Raw genomic sequence first — 17824 nt, forward strand, 5'->3', positions numbered from 1 at the left:
GTATACTTTCCGTATATATATTTATTAGATTTAACACTAGATTTACAGACTATATAGTTTTTTTTTACCGAAATTCGTCTTTTTAATATTAAAATGCAATTTTTTGTAAATTATTTATTTAATTTTTTTCTTCATTATCAGCATCTTTTGTTTCACTTTCGCTTTCAGTATCTGAAATAATACGCATTCTTTTTTTTTATGATATTCTTCATTTACGTTGGTTATTCTTTTTATTTTTCTTTTTATCAATTTCGTGTCTTTTTTGGATTTGATTTTGAATTCAAGTCTTCATTTCGCGAAAATAAATTTTTCCTAAACTTCGAAATAGCACTTATTTTTTTTTTTAGAAAACTGTTGAAATTATTCTTCATCTAAATCTATTTGTTATTATAAAATAATAAGACAGATTCACTTAAAAAAAATATCACTTCTTTTCTCTGCAAAATTCACCGTTGAACGGATTATTTGTTATCGTACCGCAATTGTAAACAATTTGTTTGATCGTTTTATTATTATTATTTATCGCCAAACAGTCGTCATTTGCTTGGTGTTGTCTTTTCTTATTCATTGTTATTTCATTTTCGTTCATTTCGCAATAATTTGATCTATATAAATCAAATCGACGGATTTTTCGTAAAAATAAAATATACGTAACATCTAGAAATAATAAAATATAAATATTCCAGAGAAAACGAATAAAAATATATATTTGCTGTATTATATCATTAAAAACCAATATATAATGTTTAAAGAATAATATTTGCATATTCAGAATTTTTAAAATGGAAAATGTAATGTTAATCATATTTCCCCCTCCTTCTCGTTAAATTTCTTTCCCGTTCAAATCATGACCACGCGATTGTCGATTGTTATCACGTGTAATTTCGCGGTTTACCAAGCGTTAATTAATTAACTCCAACCTCTATTGATTATCTTTTCCACTGAATTATCATAGAGATGGGAAATTGCTCATCGAGTTGAAATTAATAGTTTCGATGAAAAATACGTAATTCAGCTTTATATAATAATATATAATAGTCGGACGGTTTAGAGATCTGTCTGTCGAGAGATCTCAACGCCCTCGGTTGTCCGTTTCGAAAACTTTCTTCACGAGACGCAAGGATTTATTTATACACCGTTATTCCGTGGCTACGAGTTTTATTTAAATAAAAATCAAGAGGAGATGATTGATCAGTGGAGAATATTTATATCGATATATATTCGAGTTAATAAGTGTACATCCAAACGAGATATTTAAAATCACTCGTTCGATGGTGTCAGTGTTAAAATTATCCCCTCCCTTCTCTGAATCCTGAGATTATTAACGCGTTATCGATCGGCGTTGCCTTGCTGCTCGAAAGCCTATTAATAACGTCACTTCAGGCTCGCGAAGCTTTAATAATAATTGACCCTCTTTCGTCTCTTCTTTCGCAAAAAAGAAAATTCCCTCTAAACTTCTCCGATCTTTCGCTTATCGTCGAAAAAAAAAACTCTATTCGAAAATAAAAAGAAAAAAAAAAGAACGAAAGGATACGCTTAAATTAAAATTTTCTTATTTTATTCATCCTCTAAGATAATTTCGCCAAACTATTATCCGAGACTGGTATCTCGAGATAGATCTTCGTTCACGAAGAAACACGAAAAACGGTATAATAAAGCGTTTCCTCTACTTGCTCGATGGCCTAAGTAAATACACCGTTGCCGATTCTCCGCTTGTCGTTTTGCGCGTATCCGTTACCTGCGAATTAAGCATTCGCCGTTTACCTCGCTCTTTGCGCGGGATCTAACCGCGCGGATGCGCGTTTCGTGGAGGGGGAGGAGAAGGAGGAGAAGGAGGAGAAGGAGGAGAAGGAGGAGAAGGAGGAGAAGGAGGAGAAGGAGGAGAAGGAGGAGAAGGAGGAGAAGGAGCTTTTGCCTCGATCGTTGGACGGTTTCGGATACGATGAAATGATGTCGTATTCGAGTAACGTATATTATTATCGGACGAGATTAATTTTGAAGTAGTATAATAATAGAAATAGTATTTAAAATATAGTATAGTAATAGAAATAATATTTGAAATAGTATAGTATAGTAATAGGAATAATACAATATATTATAGTAATAGAAATAGTATTTAAAATATAATAAATAGAATAGTATGAAGAACAGTTGTTCCAATGTAACAAAAATTCATATAAAAATGAAATTATAAGGATATATTGGAAATTATTTTTAAACGTTCAACAGAAAGGTTAAACAAAAATACGCGTATATAGATAGAGAATTAATCGATAACGTTTCAATAATTGAGAGATCTTTTTGTAAATTTTTTAAGAAGTATTTAAAACCTCAATTTTGAAAATTATTTAAATTATCGATGAATTTTTTTTTTTGTAAATTAAACTTAAAATAATTAAATAAGTATCATTCGTATTTATGGATTAATTTTAAATTATCTTATATTATAACAATGCATTTATATCATTGTGCAATATTTCTTTAGTTTTGAAAAATTTTTTATTCCTTTCTCAATCTTTTATTTTATAATTTTAATTTCATCGTTGTTTCGTTAAATAATAAAAATGTTTAAGCACATATTTATAATTTATAGGATAGAATTATCGAGGAAAGTAAATAATTATAACTTCTTTTTTTAATAAATATTTTATCCTTAACATCCATTTCTTTGGAATATCACTTCCAATTCTCAAGCTTTAATTTGTCAAATTCGTAGCACTTTCTAATTGTCTGTTACAATTTTTTTCGCAGTTTTATTAAAGAATTTAAATCACGAATATTTGTATATTTATATATTAATTATTATATATTTTCTTTTATATATTTAATCGAAAATTAAATTCAAAAAAATTAAAGAAAAATAATGTTATCCACTCAACTCCTATTATTCGAACCATTCGAATAAGTGCATCAATGTATATTTAGTTTTTTCGTAAGAAAATGAAAAACTGGGCTTTCATAGATGCTCTGTAAAATTCGAGTTGAAAAGCAACTCGAACGTTTTTGATTTGATTTCGATCGATTTGGAAATCGATCGATCGATCGATCTTTTTTCGCGTTCGAAGTTTTAATTTCGCTGCACAGTTTCAAATGTTTATTTTCTGTACTCGAACGATCCTTGAAATTTATCCTCTTCACATCATTGAAGCACTCTCAGAGACGAAGAAAAAAAGAAAAATGTATTCACGATGGATTCGCGAATAATAATAATAATAAGACTCACGATTCGAATACAAGGAAGTCAATCGAGTGAAAGTCGAGATTCAATGTTTGCCGAGTAATCGATCGACGATAACCGGAGGCTTCGTGTACATAAGCGAGATGACATAATAAATTATTATGTGAAATTGTTAATTTTTTTTAACGGCCTTTCGTTAAATACCGTAATGAAAAACTGGCTTTTCAACATTCCTAACGAGAGAATTATCCATGCAGGAAGTACGAACGAACCGAGAGAACGAAAAATTATGAAATTATAATTAACCGAAGCAACTTGGATCATTTCTTAATTTCCCTAGTTTTCTCTTCGATTCGTGTTTCGAGAGAAACATCGAGATAACGAAAGTATTCGAACGCTTAAGTTTGTAATTTTTCGTTAAACGAAATGTATATATGTTAAAGAAATTTGTTTGAAATAATGAGGAATATATAATAGGAGAGAAATGTCAAAATTCTGGAAGCAAAATTTGAAAACAATTCGCCAATTTAGTGCAACGAAATTTTCGTATAACACGTTGACTTTGAAATACACAGGAATCGCTACGTCGATAATAAAATATTCTATATAAACGTATTGTGGTCCGCACAAAAATGAGTGACTTACCTACAATGGGTAACGAAAGTTTTCGAATGTTTATGTTTGCAATTTACTATTTATGCGATAGTTATAACACATATTATATACATTTACTATTAATAGGTTAGAAAAGTATTCAAATGTTTCATTATTTAACATTGTATTATTTCGTTGAGCCACTTTTGGTGATAATAATTTATATATATATATATATATATATATATATATATATATATATATATATATATATATATATAAGAGGAGCAACGCTCTTGAGCGAGGATTAGACTCTTCAATTTCGAAAATTTCTTTTTTCTCTCTGAAAAAAAAAAAAAAAAACTGATGAAACGATTTCAAGTTTTCGGATCCGTTGGTTGCGGTCGGATTCGGGTGAACCGGCGCGTTTCGAATTGCACGTTCGTTAAGAAAGTTTCGTTAAGCGTTCCCCATGCGCGGGGAAAGATCGCCTGACCAAGTTCGACGGTTCGTTATTTCCAATTTGAAGGAGGAGGCCGGGCAAACCCTCGTTGCTGACGGCCATTTCGCGGAGTTGGTTGCAAATTACCGGGGAAATTACAACGTCGGCTCGCTGTAATTTCCCCGCCACCCATAGCCGAAATCGTCCGACCTCTATCTCTATCCGGACTCGACCTCGGATAGAACGCGTCGATTCGACCAAAACTTTCTTCTCTTCCCTCGTCTTGTTTGCATTCCAGCCTGGATCTACCGAAATTTCAACTCTAATTCCGCTCACCTGTCGAAAACTCGATTTTTCTTCCTCCCCTCTTCCTCTCAAAATTAAGACAGCGCGGTATAAATATTCCTCTGTGACGGAGAGATAAGATTTTTAATGAAAAACTTGGAAAATTTAGAAAACGCTGCTCGTCGTCGACTTTGCTTTTCGTTTCGATTTTCGAGGAAGAAGAAAACTTGGAAAGATCGGAATTCCCTCGACGAAGGGAAAAGGAAAAAGATCTTAATCTTTTCGCTACAACAGCGCCAAAGATGTACACGGCGGTATTCGAGAAAGATCGTCAGTCGGCAGTGTTTACGCCTCGCTGCAACTCGCTCGATATTTTCGCGGTGTTCGTTGAAAGAAAAACTTTTCTTGAAACAGGATATTTATAACTTGTAAACATGCTCGCGTTTAATTACGTTTTAGAATCGAATAACATCATAGAATATAATAATAATAATTGTTAATAATATTGTCGCGTGAGAAACAAACGGTGAAAAATGAAATATGCTATACTCGATGTATAGGTTAACTCGCTCGTCGTACGTACAATACGCGGTGTCTTGCGTGGAGCCACTGTAGCCGACCATAATATACCAGTCAGTGGCGTTTTACGTGGAGCGATTTTAGTCGGTCGTAGCATTTCGTAGCACGTCGGTGGCATTTTATGGAGAGCGATTGTAGTCGGCCGTGGTAACGAAAGGGTTAATTTGTATTTTCGCTGCAACGACAACACTGCAAACATTTTTTCTTTAGAAATATATACGTATATATATATTTTACACAGTTTTACATAGAAAATCCTCGGAACGAGTTATTTGTTTTAATTTGTTTTTGTGATCTGCTTTTGATACAACTCGCGTTTCAAACATTTTATTCGATAATTTGTGAAAATAATCTGTCAAAACTTTTTTTATTGATATCTAAAATAATTAAATTTCGTTACTGTTTGCACATTGGTGTGGAGCTGCGTGGTAGTTAGAGAAATTTATAGTATTTATCGACGGAATACTCGATAAATATAAATATCTAAATATTTTGAAGAACGATCTTAAAGATTGTACGCTCATACGATAATACGCCACTATACTCTATAATATATCAATGACATTTTATAAAGAGCGCAGTAACGAAAGGTTTAAAGATGTGGAAAACTCGGTTGCGTTTCGACGGAGAAAGATTCGGAATTCGGAATTCGCGTGGCATAAAAATTTTTCGAAGAGAAATTCGCATCCAGTGCTGTAATTGTTACTTTCGAAAGATTTGGAATTCTCTTTTACCCTCTTTAGAGAAATAAAAAGAGAGAAAGATTCGGGGAGAAAGTTGGAACGCGACAAATTCCCGATTCGATACACCGATGTAATCCCTCGAGTAAACCATGATCGAATCGAAGACTTGGGTGCGACCGCACAGTCGTAAACACCAGCCTCCTCTGACTGCCAGGAAAACAATCGTCAGATACTTCAACTTGGACGTTTCCATTCGTCTCTCTCTCTCTCTCTCTCTCTCTCTCTCTCTCTCTCTATGCGTGCATGTGTGTGTGCTGTGTCTGTACTCTTTATCTATCTATCTATCTCTATCTCTCCATCTATCTATCTATCTCTATCTCTCCATCTATCTATCTATCTCTATCTCTCCATCTATCTATCTTTTTCTTTGTTTCCATCACACATAGCACTCTCTCTTTCTTTCTCTGTCGAGCGTAATTGCAGCTCGCGTTACACAAGACGAGAAAGAAGGCACGATGTGTAGCTTTTAAGCGTAATTTCTTTGCTCGCCCGGACTTGGAGAGATCTCTAATCCATGTTTACTAGGAAAGATGGAAGGAAGGAAGGAGGACAAAAAGATGACATTCGTTTGTCGATCGATCGTTTTTTCTTATTCGATACGAATAATTCTACTTTTTGATAATTATTTGTTGTAAATTCTTTTTTTTTTCCCCCGTCCTTTCTTTTTCAAACTGTCGAGAATAATTGTAGATGAATTTTTCGTATTGTTGTAACGAGGGTTAAAAATTGATCGAATCACGAGAGGATAGAAGATCATTGAATTTCTTTTGGATTACACCGCACAATTATTTCTCATCTTCCCCGATTTCATTCATTTATCTTTCGACGCTACCCTTTACGATTCTTCCGCGTGAAGAATCATTTCCCAAGAAGAACACGTTACGAGCGATCATTTTTCACTTCCCGCGTGTTAATTTCTTTCGCGCCTCTCTCTTTTTTTTTTTTTTTCGTCCGCCATCCTTTCCAACACCATTGCTTTCGTTTATATTTTCCGCACGTTTATTATATACTGCGCATGCGTCTAAACAATCACTAGAAAGAACGACGCCATTTTATTAAATTCCTCTAACTTACCGGCCGATTTTCGAATAACTTCGAGATCGAAATGAGAGAATAATACATTTGAATTAATTTCATCCACTTCCAACATCATTACTTTCATTTATATTTCTTCCACGCTTATTATACTTGCGTTTAAGTCCAAGCAAACGAGTATTCGTTAGAAAAAAAACTACGCCTTATTTTCTTAAATTTCTCTAACTTACCGACCTAAACTTACTTTCGAAGCGCGAGAATAATACATTCGAATTGATTTCATCCACTTCTAACATCTTTGCTTTCCTTTATTATAGTTCTCCCACGTTTATACTTGCGTCCAAGCAAACGAAAATCATCGTTAGAAAAAAAACTACGTCTTATTTTCTTAAATTTCTCTAACTTACCGACCTAAACTTACTTTCGAAGCGCGAGAATAGTACATTCGGATTAAATTTCGCGCGAAGACGTAACTTTCAAAATTAACGACGATCTCTATTGGCTGAGCTCGTAATCCTGGCTCGTAATCTCGATTGTTCGCGACGCGATAAATCTGCACAGATATGAGAGAATAAATTTCCTTACTTTCTTGATTCGTCCATGATTCGTTCCACTTTCGTTCCTTCACGGTTTGATTGATGGAAAAGAGACAAGTTTCGACGAAAGAGTCTCGAATGTTTTCACGACCCGTCGAAAGGGAAAATTATTCGCGTTCATCGAGTAACACGAAAGATTGATTTCTTTTTTTTTTTTTTTTTGGTTCTCGATCGAGCGAAATTAATAGCATTCGAACGTCAAAGTGGAAGGCTAAAGTCACAGTAGTGCCAACTATAGGAATTAAATTCCCCCAGATTTATTTTAAATTATATATATATATATGAATCGAACGCATTCGGAATCAAGTATCGTCTTTTTTCAATTAATCGATCAATTAATTAATTAAACATCCTCGATCGTTTCGATTAAGAAAAAAGAGGAAAAAATGAAGGAACAATGTTTAATCACCGCGAATAACAAAATTGTAGATGTTGTGTATCGTGTAAAATCGTCGTCTCTCCTCGCTTCTCTCTGCCTCCTCCCCTCTCCTCCCCCCCCTCCCGCCTGTGTGTCTCTGTCGTCGCTCTCATCGGCTTATAAAACGGCAAAACAATGGCGGAGAACGTCGAAACTCCATTACGGCTTTTCCTCGTGAAAAAAAAAAAAAAAAAAAAAAAAAAGTGAAACAGCCTAGACACTCGCTGTTCCCGTTTGATAATACCGGCCACATACGCGAGCAATCGATTTTCCGTTTTTCGACAACGGTCCGCCATCCCTTTGTCGCGTGAAAATTTAATTGAAAAACCGAGGGATCTGTGTTCCCGCGAAAACTTCCTTCCTTCCTTCCTTCCTTCCTTCCTCTCTTTCTTTCGAGATCTTTCGCCGAACGATCGAAAGAAATCGAAACGAACAAGTTTTTTTAACCGAGTTTTTTTCTCTTTTCAGTTCCGTTTGGAACTCGCTCGATCACGTTTATCGACTTTCGAATTCGACTCGAGATACCGATCGAGTAATAATGTTGCATTGAATATTAATATGTATTTAATAATGGTATTTCGATATATGGATTGCTTCTTGGAAGGAAAATGTGAAATTAATTTATCTCGTCTTCGAGGGGAGATATTTAAGAATTCGTTTTGATTAATCGAACAAAATTTTTTTTTTTATCGAATTTTTTTGCAACTAATCTCTCGATGACTTTTCGACGTTTATCAACTCTTCAGTGGATAATATATTCTGAAAAAATATAAGAATTAAATAATATTAAGATTGTTTTGATGTCGTTGCTTCTTGAAATTAAAAATAAAATCGAACAAAAATTCATCGAGTTTTTTTTTTTTTTTTTTTATCTTGGAACTATCTTCATGAAGTTGTTCGATGTTTATCGGCTTTCGAATTCGACTTGAGATTCGATCGTCAGTTGATGAGGTAATTTTATTCTGGAAAAATATAAGTATTAATTAAATAATATCAAGATTATTTCTATATGGGTCGTTGCTTCTTGGAAAGAAAACGATTTTTTTTTTTATCTCAGAACTGTCTCCATGAAGTTGTTTGACGTTTATTGGCTTTCGAATTCAATTGAGATTCGATTATCAGCGGATGGTAACTTCTGCTCTTAAATATTAATATTAATTAAATTAATATAATATTTTTATATAGATCTTGGAAAGAAATTTTTGGATGTTCGAATCTCAATTAATTTATCTCGTCTTTCGAGAAAAAAATCGATATTTAAGAATTCGTTCCGATTAATTAGAAATTCAACACGAAAAAAATTTCAAAAATTCCATAAAATTGTTCGACGATTATCAACTTTCGAATTCGACTTGAGATTCGATCTTCAGATGGATAATATATTCTGAAAAAAATATAAGTGTTAAATAATTAAATTAAATAATATTAATAATAATATTAAGATTATATGGATCGTTGCTTCTTGGTAAGAAAACGTGAAATTAATTTATCTAGTCTTTTGTGGGGAGATCGATATTTAAGAATTCGTTTCCGATCAATTGAAAATCGGACGAAAATTCACCGAGTTTTTTTTTTAACGCGTTTCGTTGAAGCCTTTTGACGTTAATCGACCGAGATTTGAATAACCTGTGAGGCATTAAAATATTGATACGTATGGTTATCTCGATAATCTCGATCGAAATTGTCTCTTGAAACGTGAAATTAATTTATCCCGTCCGATCTTTCGATAAATTCGACGTATTAAGAATTTCGTTCTGACTAATTAGATTGAAACACGTGATCCTACAATCTCTTAAATTAAATGTACAATCTCGATTTTACAGGTCCTTTCCGACCATATTCCATCACTGGATAAATACTGGATGATATCGATTTAGAACGATAATAATAAAATAATAATAAATGATAAATTAATAAGAACGATAAATTTCTGTATAACACGGAATACAATTCGAATTCTCGACCGTGGTGACACCGCGCCGAGACTCGTCACACGAGCCTCATTCGATTACCCATCCCGTGATTGATCGCTTCTAGGCTAAATAAACGCGTCCCGTGTCGAGTTAATGTCGGATATTATTTAAATGAATTATATATTAGCCATCCATCCGCCTCGCTCGAGAACGTTTCAACTTTTGCTAGATTTATTCTCCTCGATCGATTTCACGACTCTGTTCCCCTCCCTCCCTCCCCTCCCCTCCATTCCCGCGTAGGACACCGCTCTTCCCCCTCCCCTTCTAATGATTCGAGGATCAGTCTTAAGTATAGCCATCTCTATCCTTCTCGAATCGATAATCAGTTTCGCGAGAAACTGAAATATCGATAGATGGTAAGAAAGAGGAGAAGAAAAAAAAAACTGTTTGTTTCTCGTATCCTTTTCCTTCCTCGCCTCGAGTTCGGTAAAAATAAAAATATCCATATTCGGGATATTAAAAAAAAATATTCCTCTTTTTTCAAAAATTTTTAAAATCTCTAACTAATCGCGATGAATTGGTTCGTACCGCGGGAAAATCGATTCTTATCTCGAGAAAAAAATTGGAGGAAAAATTGTAATCGCCTTGCGGGCCGATTAACCCCGTTTTGTTTCTCTGATTTTTCTGTTTTCAGTCGTCCTCGTCGTCTTCGTCGTCGCGAGAGAGTAGCTCGAGAGGCGAAGGAGGAGGAGGAGGAGGAGGGCGTCGAAGGGGGGAAGAATGGAGGACGGGAGCCGCGAACGGCAACAGCCCCTGCTCCGTTCGATCAACAACGTGCACAGATCGTTCGTTAAGTTCGTGAACAGGACGCTGCACAACGTGGTCCTGTACTGGATCGATTACCAGGGCCAGGCGGTGAGCTACGGCGCCCTGTCGCCGGGCGATTGCCTCGATATCGACACGTTCGTCACCCATCCGTGGATCTTCGTCGACCAGGAGACCAGGGACAGGTAGGCGGGGAGGCGAGAGACCCTCCAAAAATTCCAAATTCTTCAAACGATCGTTGTCGTTGTCGGGGGTTGCCTGGTTCCTCGATTTCTTCTTCTTAAATTGTGGGGCGAAGGGATCGTTTCGTAGGATTAATCAAACATTGTGCCCCCCTCCCTTTTCTTCGTTCGAGGACGAAGAAAAAGAAAGTTTCGAACCCTTTGCGCTCCAATCTCGATTCGACGCGGCGATATTTATCTATTTACGTTCGATTCTTTTGAAATAAAGCTTCGTGTAGATTGCTAAGCCTTTTACGTGCAATCTCACGAAGCATGGAATATAATATACTTATCTACATTTTTGGCGTTGGGCCAAGTTTGACGGTCAGTGGGAATAGAAATATTATTTTTATTTTCGAGTTTTATAAACATGGTAATGAAATTAATTCGAGCGAGGATAAGCTTCTTCTTCTTTTATTGAATAACGAAATTATTTTTATTCGTTAAGAAATCAATGATAGAGAGAAGAAAAATAAAGATGTAATATAGAATGAATAAAAGATTATAAGAATATAAACTTTAAAATTCGATAAATTTTCTTTCATTACGCGCTTTAAAAATACACAAAATATTAGAATACAAAAGTTTCGTACGTTGATTCGCGCGTGAAATCATTTTAAGAGCGAACGGGTGGGGGAAAGTCACGTGGTGTTGTTGGTTCGGTCGAGCGAGAAAGGCCTGGAGCGCAAAGGTTTAACGTATTCGCGGAGAATCGTTGGTAAAAATATCGGTTTACATTCTCTCTCTCTCTCCTTCTCTCCCAATCCTGCTCGCTTAAATATCAAAGTGACCCTTTGTACTCGAGAAGTGGCTCTCTGCCAACTCGAACAATCTTTGCCATTGGTCCCAGTTTATAAGCGGCGATAGAAATATTATTTTCGATATTTTTCAGTTTCGTAAGCGTAGAACATGGCGATGATTGGTGTTCGAGCGATAGAGGGAAGGAAAGCGTGAAGAAAAAGACGAGAAATAAGAAATAATTGAACAATGAATGAGAGAGCATGTTGTGTTGACGTTTTACGTTAAACGCATTGCGTACGGCACTCTGTTCGCTTTCGAGCGCTCTAAAAAAAGTATACCATGCGTATATGCACTTTTTAATACCCACGTTTATAAAGTGTTCTTAAATATTATTATATATATTTTTTATACATTTATTTATCACGTAAGCTTTTTTTACATTTTAACTATTATTTATTATACAAATAAAATTGAACTGATCGATTATTATTTAGTTTACAAACTCGAATAACGAGTGCGATATCTTTTGCTCTTTTTTCCATTCGACGAACAGACTTTACATTTTATCGCTTCGAGTGATTTTAATTTCTCGACTCGTCGATCGATTTTAAAAAACGTTAAAACGAGATATCACGTGACTCGTACGCAATACGTTAAAAAGCATTATTATAAGGTTAATGATTGATCGAGGACGCTTCATATAATAAAATATCACGCGAAACAACGATATATACATAAAGTTGAACAATATTCGACGAATTTTTCATCTCTGTAACGTAAAGATACGCACGTCTCGAGGGCAAAGGGATTGATTTGTCCTTCTACCGATTTTCGAAAACTAACATTTACAATAAATAAAACATAACACACACACACACACACACACATACACATATATAAAACCGATATTTTCACGCGATTCGAATCAAAATCTCCCCCTCCCCGACTCGTTGTTCGTCCGATCGAATCGAATCGAATCGAATGGAATGGAATAGAGAACGAAAAGAGGGTTGGACGCCGGTTTTTCCAGGTACACGGTGAACCAAAAGGACGTGTTCTTCCCGGAGCCTTGGTTCGCCAGGTATCGCGATCTGCAGCGAAGCGAGCTGCCCCAAAGGCACGAGAGGACCAGCGTGTACATCACGCTGCCCGTCTACACTCTGCGCGAGCTGTCTCTCAGAGCCATCAAGCGACGCCTGACCCACGATCGACAGGCGTTCCAGCTCGATATACCGAGGAGCCTTCAGTACGAGCTCGCTACCATGCTTCCACGGAACGAGGACGAGGAGGAGCAGGAGCAGGAGGGGGAGCAGGAGGAGGTGGGGAATGCTCGAAGCTCGTAGCGATCGATCATCATCAACGGGGGGAGGGGAGAGGCATTGGCGAGTCGCCTCGTCTTTCGCCTGGATCCACGTGTGTTTAGTCGTGGACTCGAGTCGGGCGATACATATTGGGGAGGAGGGAGGATACCGGGGAGAAGAGATGGAGGAAACGTTTTCTATTGGCTTCCAACTTATCTTGGATTTGGGGGGCAAGGGGAATAGCGTTTTTTAAGTTGTGTTGGTGTATTCGCGACGTACACGAATACAACGTGGACGAACGAATTTTAGGAACGAAAGGACTGTGTTTAAAGAATATGCTTCCTTCCCGTGTTCATCGAAACGACGATGCTCGTGGGTCGAGTTCTTTTCAGGAAAGGAACTTTTTCTGTTTTCTTTTATATATATCGTTGACACGTTTCTTTTCGAAAACGAGAGCGAAAAGATGTATAAAGTGGTTTTCAAGATGAAACGAACGTGTGGGATGTCGAAAGGGATTCTGGATACGGATTTGATCCGTATCGAGAATTTTTTGTTTTTTTTTTTCTGTCTCTGCGCGAAACAAACAAACAAACGAAAAAACTGTAAGGGATTTTGAAAATCCCGCGGATTTGGAAAAATGATCAATCGGTCGAGAATCCGTGAACGAGAATATTTTCACGCGGAGGGGGTCGGCGGGGATGTCTCGAATTCTCGAGCGTCGCGAAAATCCGGAAGGGGCAGGGAGTGAGGAGGAGGAGGAGAAAAAAAAACGGTCGGTTCGATCGGCACGTCGCCGCCCCCTGTTCGCCGCGAGAATAAAATAAAAAAAAAAAAAAAAGAAAAAAGCCGCGATAGTCTGCCTTTTCCCTCTCAAAACCGCGATACGGTGTACATACGGTGTAATATATGTATTTTATCGTTGGAACGTTTTCGAGCTTATCGGGGCGCGTTCTCGAATTCCTCGAGAGCCTGTCCGTCTTCCGTTACGCGACAGAAAATATTGCCGTTTCGTATGTTTTTTTTTTCCCTCGACAAATTTTTGGAAAATTTTAGAAAAAAAATATCCCCCGAAACTATATAAAATATTGTGGTGTTTTTTTGTACCCAAGTCGAACTATATATATATATATTCAGACCTTGATGATTTTTTTTTTTGCACGAATAGAAGAGCGGTTGCAAAAATTTTTCGAAAAGTTATTGGATTAAAATTTTTTTGTCCAGTTCTGATTCGAAGCGAAAACAATGTCGAAATTAATCGAAAGGAAGGATTGTATTTACATTTGAATTTAATGAAACGACAATTAATGACGACTATCACGCGTTAAAAAAAATCAAGATTCTTTTTTCGTAAATATTTACTCGTCTTGTTTTGACAAATTTTTAAACCACGAAAAGAAAAATATGGATCCGTCTATGACACTTGTGATATATCCGTGTTTATTCTCGATAAATTTTACGAACGAACGAGAAAAAAAAAGAGGGGGGGAGGGGAAAGAAGATATAATATCGTTCGTTCGAATCCTTCGATGAACGATTTAATTCGCGATTGAATTTTCATCCGGGTTTCGGGCCGAAAACCGAAGTTTCATTTTCGCTGGACAAGTTATCAAACAAGCGTGCAAACATTTGCGCAAAAGACTTTTTTGAATATTCGATTTGACGAAAATTGACGTTTCCACGTGGAATGGAATCGGCGAACACGTCGCTTCGGGAGTTATCCTTTTTATCCGTTTCTTCCGTTTCTGTTATAGATCGTTCTGTCGATAATGTTTAATAAACCGCGATGAAAATTTGACGGATTCTAATTTCTGTGCATCGATACACATCCACTCTCCCTCCCTTCAGCCCTAGTTTCTCTCCTTGTTTTTCTCCTTCGAGGTCACCTTTTCACCGCACAACATTTACGATGTTTTTGTTTTCGTCGTAATTAAGATTGTAGAACGAACGAATCGGGCACCGTTGCCACGTTTCCAACTAACGTAGGAACGTTGCCGTTTCCTCAGAAATGAAGACATATTTACAAGACGGTCATATTTTCGTATACGTGCGTGGATCGCGAACGCTCGCTGTTTTACACGTTCCGCTCGTCGTTGCTTTTTTCAACGGTCTTCCTTATCGATGACGAAGGGCACAGCGGCGATCTCTCGTTCACTCGATGCGTAAATTAACCCAATTTGACTTGTAAGTATTTTTATCCGTGAATACCAAGATTATTATTATTATTATTATTATTATTAAACGGCATGAGAACAAGAAATGGCGATTTATTTTTTCGATTCTCCTATCCATCGATCCTTTCGTTCTCAAAAATATCTCAATCTTGGAAATTTAGAAATTTAAAATAATTTAGAGAATATAATTTTTCTACTCTTGTATTAAAGACGCTATCTTATCAATCCTATCCTATCGATTCGTTCATTCTCAAATATTAGAGATTCAGAAATTTAAGATAAATTATAATATATCATTTTTCTACTCTTAAATAAATAAAAATAGCTTGCGCTCTCTCTCTCTCTCTCTCTCTCTCTCTCTTTTTCTCTCTCTGTCCAATCTCGACTCGACTTATCGGCTTCGTAAAAATCCCTCGGACCTACGATTTATCGCTGTTCCCAACTTTCTCCTATTCCACCGATCCGATATAAAGTAAGCAGAAGAAGAAAATAGAGCAAGCTATATCGGAAGCTGAAAAATATCCCCAACTGGTCGAGCAGAAGGAAGGAAGGAAGGAAGGAACGCTTCGTCTTCTCCATCGATCGATCGTATCTCCCGATTTCTCCACCCATGATTTCGAAATCATTCGTTCGCAATTCATTCCTTCGTTCCTTCGCGAAAAAATAGCAATCGCGAAATCGTTGAACCGTTCGTTCTCTCGATACCTTAACTTTTCTAAAAAGGAATGCGCATGCGTCGGTTAACCATTAGCCGAGTTACTCTCCCAGTTGAAGCAGATAACACGACGAATATAATAGGGAAGCCTCTGTTTCTGTGGCTCGAGTCCGTAGAAGATTTCAGTACTTGCTTCACCCCCTCTCTCTCTCTCTCTCTCTCTCTCTCTCTCTCTCTCTCTCTCTCTCTCTCTCATTGGAATCGTGATTATAGGGAGAGGGGAGGATTTGAATGGATTTCAAGGATTGGAAGGAATTTATGGAATATAATAAATTTGAAGTAATTAATAGTTAAGATTAACAGATTATATCAAGATTATATCATCTCAGATTTGGCGATCAATGAAATAAACTTTTGGATTTTTTGATTCTTGCGATCTCTTCGAGAAATTTTTAGATTAATATTTAGATTAATATAGAAATATTTAGATTAATATTTAGATTAATATTTTCGATATTTCTTGTACGACGAACTAACGTGTAATATCAATCGTTTCACGCAAGTGAATATGGAATATTTTAGATTAGATTAGAGGAGGAAATAATCGAAAAAGTATTATTTGAATCTCGAAAGAATTTCCTTCACTCTTTCGCGCGAATTTTAGAAGAAGAACTCGATCGACTCGTTCCAAAAGAATTTTTCGATCGCAAAGGGAATCGCTGACTCGATCCCAGATCAATTAAGTTCGAAGTGGACTCTTGATCGAAACGTTAACCGTAACTGGGATCTTGGACGCACGTGGGCGAAATGACGAGCCATCTGACGGAAGTAGTACTGGGAACCGCGCTTCTTCGAACGAGATTTTTATTTTCATCGCTCGTTTTCGTTTCGCGGATAGAAACGATTTTTTTAAAATTAAAGGATCTGTGAAAGAGTTTTTTCTAGTGGTGTACAATTTTTTACAAGAGGACAGAACGATATATTCGAATGATCTTTGAAGTTTTTTTTTTTTACGTCAAGCGTGTAATTAAACATGGACGATACAGAGTATTGGAAACGTATAGTGTGAAGTATATGTGGCATATTTTTAATCGATTCGAACGTGTGCGTCGGGATGTTCGATGAGACAGTGTTATTTTAATCGTTGATCGCGTTTATGGATTGATGAATTCGTTGTTCAACAATAGGTATGTACAATTTTTTTTTCTTTTTCTTTTCATCTTACGTAAGTATTTTTCTACGAGAATTTTAGAAGTAGAATTTTATTTACGATTTTATTGAATAGAAAGAAAGTTGAAATATACGATATACGTATTCGGGGATTTCTTTTATCTCACGTAAATAATATGAAATTTGTAAAAAAGAATTTACGATCATTTTCTCTTTTTTAATTGTCAATATCGATTATTTTTTAACGATTATTTTTTAAAAATTCTGTTTTACGTGTAAATGGAAAAAAAGAAAGAAAAAGGCAATAACACGTGTTTCACAAAAATCTCGTCACCCGAGAAATTCCGTCCAGCATCTTTAGAAAACATTCCACACGAAAAACAAAATTACCACAGGAAAACAATAAGGAAGTTGATCGAAGAAGAGGAAAAAATGGTAGAAGAGAAATTTTAAAAAATTTATTTGACGCGTTTATTTATAATACGTTAATAAATAATGATAAAGAAATAATTTTAAAAAATCTTTAAAAAAATCTTAATAAAATAAAGATCAATATCCACCAATATCCAAAATAATACCACACAGAATATAAATATATTAAAAAATATATATGCATGTAAAATTTCTTTTTTTCAATTTATTTAAATAATTTTATTTAATAATTTTATTTAAATAATTATTTAAATAAAATACTATAACTTTTTTCCTTTTGAAGAAACTTGGCAACGTTTCTCATCAACCAAATCTTCAAATCTTCATCTTAAAGTCCGTCAATCTTCATTCTTAGTCTTATTATTTTTTAAAGAAAATAATTAGCAGTTATAAAAACATTTCATATTCCTTAATTAATTAATAAACATATTTCCTTCCACATTAATGGAGATCTATAATCGTATTTATAATAATTTCCCTTATTTACAAATGCTTAAGGAAAAAGCGCTTACCCAATTCACTTGT

General features: G+C 35.6%; 1 protein-coding gene across 3 annotated transcripts in view; it reads left to right on the forward strand.

The window, feature by feature from the left end:
• Window positions 1-17824, forward strand: part of LOC408862 (prolyl 4-hydroxylase subunit alpha-2) — a 323379-nt gene that overhangs the window by 69037 nt on the left and 236518 nt on the right. The window contains exon 2 of one of the 3 annotated variants that reach the window (XM_016912182.2): window positions 10478-10793. The exons of the other annotated variants lie outside the window; for them this stretch is intronic. Within the exon in view, the coding sequence (XP_016767671.2) occupies window positions 10564-10793 (230 nt within the window). The 5' untranslated portion in view covers window positions 10478-10563. The remainder of the gene's footprint in view (window positions 1-10477; window positions 10794-17824) is intronic. 3 annotated transcript variants of the gene reach the window in all.

The sequence above is a fragment of the Apis mellifera genome, linkage group LG5, assembly GCF_003254395.2.
Source record: "Apis mellifera strain DH4 linkage group LG5, Amel_HAv3.1, whole genome shotgun sequence".
Lineage (NCBI taxonomy): Eukaryota > Metazoa > Arthropoda > Insecta > Hymenoptera > Apidae > Apis > Apis mellifera.